General features: G+C 40.3%; 1 protein-coding gene across 1 annotated transcript in view; it reads right to left on the reverse strand.

The window, feature by feature from the left end:
- GLI3 (GLI family zinc finger 3) overlaps window positions 1–8,748 on the reverse strand; it is a 193,648-nt gene that overhangs the window by 35,105 nt on the left and 149,795 nt on the right. Inside the window, exons 7-9 of the mRNA XM_009321630.1 lie at window positions 4,620–4,836; window positions 3,042–3,158; window positions 1,581–1,721 (exon numbers count right to left, since the gene is read on the reverse strand). Of these exons, the coding sequence (XP_009319905.1) occupies window positions 1,581–1,721; window positions 3,042–3,158; window positions 4,620–4,836 (475 nt within the window). The remainder of the gene's footprint in view (window positions 1–1,580; window positions 1,722–3,041; window positions 3,159–4,619; window positions 4,837–8,748) is intronic.

Raw genomic sequence — 8,748 nt, forward strand, 5'->3', positions numbered from 1 at the left:
TTTTTTTCATTATCAAGAGCACCTTTATTCTGAATTTCACTTTTATTTCATATATTTTGGTGTAAATTATTTATCATCATCACTGGGATCATTTCTGAATATTGAGAAAGGTTTGCCAGGCATCATAAAGCTCTAGCCTTACAACTATTAGCAGATATAAAGACTGTGCCTGTGCAGAGCCCCAGATGATGCCAGTTGGTCTCTTTGCATGGAATCAATTGCAAGACCGACACTTGATCTTTTAAATGTGTCCAACCCTTTGCAGCAGCCATTCGTATAGCATTTCTTCCCAAAAAGATATTACGATATTGAAAGAGTCTCTCCTCACATTTCATCTTGGCCTATTAAGATGCTAGGGTATTTTTTGTGCAAAATGTGTCCAAAGGATTATTAAAAAATGGCACATTTTTGCCATTATTTTAGTTTGTGATAGTCTTTCCTTTATTATTATTGTTATTGTTTCTGTTACTACTACCACCTAATAATAACAAGAAACTGAAAATACATCTTGATAAATAACTGCAACACCAAGAGACTCTCACACTCCAAGGAGTAAAAGCTGGCATTGCTTTACTAAAGTTAGCTTTGCAGCATCAGTTTACCATTTTGAATAGTGTTTGGAAATACGTGGTGGGTTTTTTTAATTTATTTTGGGTGGAAAAGTACATTTTTCAACAAGCTATTTCAGTAGTATTGGCCATATTATGCAATAGATTTTGCATGATCTCCAGGAAAGTATTAAACAGGTTTCTCCAATAAATAGGATTCTGACACACTGATCATTTGCTGAAGATGTTCTTCTCTAATATGTACTAGGAATTCTTTTTTTTGCAGAGTATTTAGATATGTTCTGTGATGCCAGTAATCAAGAGAGGTGCTGCTAGCTAAGGAGGTTGGAAATGGAAATATAACCTGTACTTGCCAGGTTATATTCTAGATTTTGATCATTCATTTTCTAGCTTACAATACTACAAAATAGTAAAAATCATTTATTTTGGAGAAGTGGTAGAGAGGAAGAAAAAACAAGGCAGACACGACTAATATTTGGTGTAGCATAAATAAGACCATCCAGTTCACTTTCGCTAAAAAGACTGAAATAGCTCAGTCTCCATGTATTTAGCCAAATAACCCACTTCAGTTTACACACAACAGTAAATTAATACCCAAAACCCCCTTAGGGGAGGGGAAGAATTCCCCTTGCCCATTTCTACTGTTACAGTTCCTTTTGGGAGAAAAAAAATCAAACTTGGCTAAAGGTTAATAATAATTCATGTTCAGCTTACTATTACTCAATAACTATCAAAGTCTCTAACTCAAAATAGCGTTTGCTGGCTTACAGGATCAGAGCCATTACAATCTCTATTGAAGACTTTATTGAATTTTACACTAAGCTTTAGCTGACTGAACAGGTCAAGCACTGTGGCTCCGAGTTTTCTTTATTCTCAGAAACTCACAAACCCCTCTCCAGTTTGCAGCGCTGTTAGCTAAGAAACTTGACTCAGCACAGGGTCAGAGAACCTGACCCCCATGAAAAAGGTCACGTAGTTTTAAAACCCAGTTCCTGAATACCATTAACTCACATGCACTAGCTGTTCCTGCGTGTCAAACTCCCGGGAACAGCCTTCCCAGTGGCAGTTTGTCTCGTAGACCACTTCAGGCTCCTGTTTGCTTTCATCTTTGTCCCCTTCCTCTTTTACCAGGGTCATTCCCTCTGGCTGTTCCTGGAGAGAGGAAAAAAACAGGGGTGAGGAGAGGAGAGAGGAAATTCTGACACTGAGGAGGAAGACAAGCGAATTATTTCAGCATTAAAAGAAAGATGGGAGTGGGTGTGTAGATTATTTTACTCTCAGTTCACTCTGTTACTCAGTTCTACAAAATATAGAAGCCCAAAACAGGCCTGGTAAGCCAGAAGCCATCTGCAGACTATACGCGTAAAATGATTTTTTCCTCCCCAGAAGTACTCACTGCAGAGAATTTCTAAAAAAAAAAATCCCTTTACATTTCAATTCAAAGCAAATCGTAAAGGCTTGGCTTCCCTCTCTCCATATTTAAGCAGCTCTTTATTTGCACACTTACCCCTTATTATTCAGTGGCATCACTAGTGAAAAAGGCACTAGTCAATATCGTTGAATTAATTGGAATTTGACTTTAGTACTACTGTTAGACACAAAATGGATCACCAGTAATCCAAAGTGTGTTTTCATTGTTAATCCAGTGACTATTTTGCACACAGAAACTTTTCCAAAAACAATTTTGGTAATTTGGTAATTTTCAGGCTGTTAGCCTGTTCTTGCCTGTAATGTGTGCGTGAAAGGGGTGAGCAGGAGAAGAGAGTATTTAATTTTGGGTTTTGACTTTCCACCTTCAGTTCCTCAAGGTGCCTCATTCTCCCCAGCTTGTTATGTGCTCAGGGTAAGGGTCAGATGTTAGCGTAAACATGTGGTTCAGATTAAGCACTCACGCTCTTTCCATTTCAAACCTACCGAAGGATTTAGATGGACCTCTGCTTTGTTTTCGTGGATTCACTCACAAGATCAAGGCTCTGATTCTCACCTCCCCTGAGCCACTCTAAATCAGGAGTCGCTCTACTAAAACCAGTGGCATTAACTGGTATAGAAAGTATAGCAAATGAGACTGGAGCCTGACACTGAGGCCTCGATGCAGTACAGTGCTAAGACCTGGTAAAAGTCAACGTGGCGTAAATATTCTTGCTGAACAGAAAATGCGTCCTCAATAAAGACCTGAACGTCTCTGGTTTGCTTTTCCACAGCGAACAGAGGGTTGAGCACTCTCTGAATGATCAGAAGTGCCTCTCCATCGGCCTCCTTCCTCTGTCCTCATTCTGCAACACAGCCCTGTAACCCAGCAGCCCCTCACTACCCATGTTTAACCCTTGCTACCATGAGCTGAGCCCACCCGTGTGTGCACTAGATGAAGGGCCGTACGAGGGCAGAAAGCCTGAAAACATGTCCTACAGGCGAGGTCCATTTTCCCTCTGGCAGCGGGATGAAAGGCTTATGACTGTAACCTGACCGCCATACCTGCACGCTTCCTGCTCCCGGGCTGGGGAGGTCCTCATCGGGCTTTATCTTGGAGCGCTTGTTGTGCATGGGATCTCCAGTGCTGCTCACTGCAGATTCGCTTGTGGGTTTATTCTGCTGCAGGCAGGGTTTTTTTTCCCCCAAAAAAGACAAAATTAGACTGTGATAAATATGTAGCTGCAAACAGAAATATGCAGCATCTGCTCAGCAACTTTATTTGTAGAAGCTACACTGTTAATTATATTGGATATGCAATTACATCGTGCTTCAATTACATAGGATTAACTTGTGGAAGAGCTGCATCACTCCACTTTGTAATGGAGCAGGGAGGGAACAGGAAGGAGGGCATTTGATGTAATTCCTTGCTACAAACCAATGTTGGTTTTGTTAGGCCAGGGAGGGGTAGGAAGAACTCGATTTTCCGCATAATGATGACTTCAGAAAGGCAATTTTGAAAAATGAAATCACTGTGCACTAGTTCGAATCAACATGAGAAAAAGATGTATTTTTTCACACTTGGAGGAGAGGTTTTGCACTTAACATCTGCACACAAGACCTCAGCTCTTTTTCTGTGTTTCCCATTATAAAGGTGGATAGGAAGAAAAACTGAACACTAGCATGAAACCCTCAGCTAAAAAATCCTAGATGTAGTCCTGGATTCTGCCATCAGTAGCAAAACGACTGCTGACATAAACAGGCCAGAATCTTGTTTTTCTCTTGCTGTGCTAGACTGAACACCATTATCTACACCTGCAAATGGATCTTGTAGGAATCCAGAGATCTTTTAGAGATACCTGAACTTGCATGGACCCCACAAAAAATCAATATGCTTCCTACAGCAGTATGTTCTGCTTCTACATTTGTAAAAGCTAGCCAGGAGATAAACAGCTCCCCGACTGATAAATAACCTATCCCAGGTCATCTGGAAACAAACAGCACTAGTTAATAACAGGCAAACCACGAATTGTGATAAACTCCACATTATGGGCCTGATTCACTGCTGAACATCTCCAGCTTTTGAGAATACAACTTCGTTTATCAAAATGATTAATTCAAACTCACTAGAAGTCCAATTTTGCACAAATCAGAGAAAAAACCTTCAAACCTCTGCACTATCTTTGAGTTCCTCTGTTGCTCACAGATTGAATTACTCACTTTGATTTACTCACACCTATGTCAGGAGGGCAGAATCTGACCCTGTGTATATTGTAGTCAGCCTGATTTGGAGGTGAAGCTGCTAATCTTTAAAATGTTAGTGTTTTGATGTGGTTTTCCCCCCTTTTCTTGCTCCCCACCTGTATTATGTTCCTGTATAAGATCCAGGAGAGACAGTTTGGAATGAGAAGCTGCTGCGCCACACTGAAATATTTATGAGGACTAAAAAGCACGCTACCAATCAGGAACCACGCATACACTCCTATGATTTATAATAAAGGGACTGCAAATGCTATAGCTGCAAGAAAACTGTTATCAAAGGGTCTCTGTGACAGTGGTGATTAATTGCCATAAAGACAATGTAATTTGTTTCATTTTTTCATAAATTAATGGGGTGCAAAGGTTTCTTTTGTTGTCTCTCACCTGTGTGGACTCAGAAGGTCCAGAGCTGACCTGGACAGGGTTCAGGACACTGGGGATGCCAGGGATAGGTCTCTGGGTAGGAAAAGTTGGAGCAGGATGGATGAGTGGAGGGCTGTGTCCAAAGGCTGAACCTAGGGTTTGCTGACGACTTATAATTTGCTGATGCATTTGCTGGAGGGATACTGGCGTAGGAGGGTATGTGAAACTCAGAGCAGGGCTGAATTTGGGAGAAAAAGGAGGGAAGAGGAAGGAAAAAGATAAGGGTCATTACAGTATGGAACCGCACAGACTAAACAGTGAAAATATATTTGATATATTTACATTAATTGAAGTCAAGTCTCTCCCTCCCCCTCATGTCTTTCTTCATGCCCCAAAGGATGATAAATCCTGCTTTTAAATCTAGAGATGGCCTGGATTTACTAGTGAGTGCAAAAATGATACCGTAACAAAACATAACATTTTTTCCTAACATTTACCAGGAAATCACAGAGAGCCGACCGAAATAAAATTCAGAAAAACTGAAATAAAAGGCAAGCAGTTCAATAACAGCTATTTATTGCAATAACAAACTTTATATAAAGAAAAAGAATGGGTGCCTACATGCTTTATAGTACTTTTATTGATAATGCAGTTCCCCTATGTTCGCGTGTGTGAAGCAGTTCCTTTAATCTTGGCTCGTGCTACGCTCTTTCATACGTCTCTAGATCTTATTACAAGAGGAGAGAAAAATCAATTGGTTAAATGTGTTCTGAACACTATGCTTGTCATATCACTCATTTGTTTGCAAAGATGGAAAGCTCAGTTCATCCAGAATGTCACCTAAAGAATTTCCATCAGTGCCGTTTGGTTACAGAAACTGATGGATTAACCTTTCCCCTCTGAAATTGGTGATCAATGAGTTTCAATGTAGAAATATTCCAATGGGAAAGCACTTCTCCTTCTTCCAGTTAAACAACATTAAATGTCTATTAAAGCCCATTATGCATGTTAATACCTGTCATCACTTCATTACTTCACCGTATTTCCCAGACTTCAGTGACTTTGGAGGAAATTACACTGCCATCTAAGGACCTATTTTGTGGGTAGTGCCAAAGCATTCTTTGTGTCACACTCGAGAAATAAATGGTGTGGAACTTCACACACAGGAATATGAAATTCTCCTGTAAACATTTGCCAATAACTTACAATCATAGGGGAAAAAAAAAAAAGAACAAAAAGTGTATTAATTGAATTTTTTTTCCTTAAAAAACCCTGAAATAACCATAGTTCAAAAGAGCCACAGAAATTTAAAACATTAGGTCTTAAAAGAGAGGGGTGCAGGCATAATACCTTTTAAGAATCAAGGCTTCTTCTAATGTCAAAAGGGTGGATTTAATCCAAATTTACAGTCTGGAGTCTTAATTGCTGTTGCTGTTAAGTGCATTAACTGAAAATACTGTGATACAAAAAGAGCTAAAATCATTTCAACCATTTTAAGTAATAATTCTACAGAAATTCTGTGTTCATTAATCTGACTATATATTTTGTCTGTTTGACTACAGTCCATAAAGAGACAGCTTCAATGTGATTACATTACTATTATTCCTGGTGAGAACTCTGCATTACAATTGTTTGCCCATTTAGGACAGAATATCATTAAGAATACCCTGGGAGAATTTTACTGGTCTTTGAGGAACTCTCTTTTCATTTTGCATTGTATTCTTTTTCATAAAGGGAGGCAGAAACGTAGTGAAAACAGTAATTGTTCACAGCAAGAGTTAGGGAGAAATCAGTAATAATATTCAGTTATTGCAGCTCTATAGTCCCTGCCAGTGTTCCTGTAAGCAACCATGAATGATTACAGCACGATTTAGCTAAGGTAGCCACTATGGATGATTGATAGGACATTAATCAAAAGATGCATATCAGGCTCAGAATTTGTTCACAAGCTTTCTTCTAATAGCTGATTTCATGTTCACTGAGCTCTATGCCAGTTTGTTCAATTTATTCTTCAGTGTACAAGCCATTCATCAAAGAACACAATGATTTAACACCCCTTTTCCTTTTTAGTGAACAAACATTACTAGTGTAACTACTCTGGTCTGTTCATTAAAAAACATAAAATTACAATGTCATACATGAGGCTAAAACAATGCCTCCTTACTACACCCCAGCATTTTTTGCTCCTATATATACACTGTGAGTTCACCTCATGTACTTCAAACACTAGACGGCACCATCCTCAAGATGCTATCAAATTCACCACGATCAACAAATGCACCATACAAACAATTTGGATGAAGTACTTTATTTCTCTGTGAGTGGTTAATGCCTAGGACATCTTCACCCATCAGCTGAATCAGTTTAAAAGAAAAAAATACGTGGACTGATGTCATTGGGAGCTCCAAGTATCTAGCACCCTTGGAAATACAGGGCAGTTGGGGTTTTTTTCCTTTCTAGGTGTTTATGCATGCACAACAATACCTAGCTTTGCAAGTCCAGGTTCAAAACTTTGGCAATATTCTTCAGATCGTACACGGTAAAAAGACAAACCTACGATTCAGCCACAAGACATGACCAACCTAAGACCTCAGCTCAGAGATGTAGATCCTGCTCATCACTGCTCTGTGACTACAGTTACATGAGCACCTGCATCTAACATTAATTTTTTAACCTATCCAAAGCAAGAGGACAGGAGATCCCTCTCAAACAGTGCAGGAGGGGCAGGAGGGAACTGCTGTAATCTGAATATATTTTTATCTCAGTAGGAGATTGTTAAGGTGCCAGTGACCAGAGACTCAGGAAGCTGGATGCTGAAAAGGAACCTTTGGCCCCAAGTAGGAAATAGACTGTAGAATCCCCAAGATCTATACGTACAACTTGCACTTAATGCACCTCACTTGTATTTACTGGAGTTTGGCAATATTCTCCACTCAGTCCCTCCAAAAATGGGAAAAGACTGCGTGTCAATAGGGCATTTTTGGTCAAACATCCTTCCTTCGCATTCTTTATGTCATGTAGAGCAACACAAAAAGTGATGATGCCTCCCCAGTGGCAAAATACCTTTCTAACTAAAGGACAAAAGCAGCTCTGCTTTAACAAATACAGAAGCTAGTTTCACTGGCCTGCAGTGACGCACCTTATACCAGTACAGTGCAGGTGCTTACATATTAAGTAAGTATATTTGCTATTCCCCTCCCTATATAAATAAAAATGGCTTCCATCACAAGGACAGATTTCACCTCATAGAGATGGCCTCTTTATCTACATCTGCTTTAACACCATAGGAGCCTCCAGAAGGACGATGCTAAGCCAGGCATTGCCAACGTTTGCCCAACTTGCAAGCAAGCAAAATTGCAAGGTACAGCAGAGGAGACAGACATAATCTTAGCTAGTGGCTCTTACTGGAAAATAATGACACCAGCAGCAGATGCATTAAGACACAGCTGGACAGATATGCTAAGGAAAGGAGGAATCCTATTTCTTTAGTATCTTTCTTTTGCCCCGTGCTCAGCAGCAAAGGTTGAGTCTGAGGTACTAGGATTTTCCTACGGAGCCTGGCAACCTGCACTTCATTCCCTCTACCTCCAAACATCTCAGACTGAAATGAAAAGGAGATTGTGAGGGAGCAGAGGAACAGCCAGCACAGCTAAGGGGAGTACTCAGAAATGGTGACAATGGTTCAGCCACTAGGGTGATTTCTTAAATAGCTCAGATAGCTGCCTTCAAATAATTCTTTCCAGCTGTTTCTAGAGAGCTCTTCATAAGGCAAGATGACCTGGCTGGGTTTAACGTCACCTTCATGCAAGATGCTGTCACAGGGCAGCCTGGACGATTTTTCTGATCTGAAAAGATCACAAGGATCTGAAGAGAACAGAAGGTGGCAGGTCTTTCTCTGCCTTTCAGAAACCATTCAGGCTGCTCGACAATAAATTTGATGTTGTGGGCCAAAAAGAAGAAAAAGAAATCAAAGCTCGCAACGGTGCTGGCACAGAGTGCTCTGTTGGGAAGGGGAGACCTGGATTCCTGCCCTCCTTCCCAAAGTTTTTAATGCACTTTGTTCAATAACTCTTGAATACAGGATGTGTGAAGCACCCCCGTAGCCCAGAGTCCCCTCAGACCCCATGGGATTCCTCTGCCTTGACTGGCA

This window comes from Pygoscelis adeliae, unplaced genomic scaffold, assembly GCF_000699105.1.
Source record: "Pygoscelis adeliae isolate BGI_AS28 unplaced genomic scaffold, ASM69910v1 Scaffold40, whole genome shotgun sequence".
NCBI classification, from domain to species: domain Eukaryota; kingdom Metazoa; phylum Chordata; class Aves; order Sphenisciformes; family Spheniscidae; genus Pygoscelis; species Pygoscelis adeliae.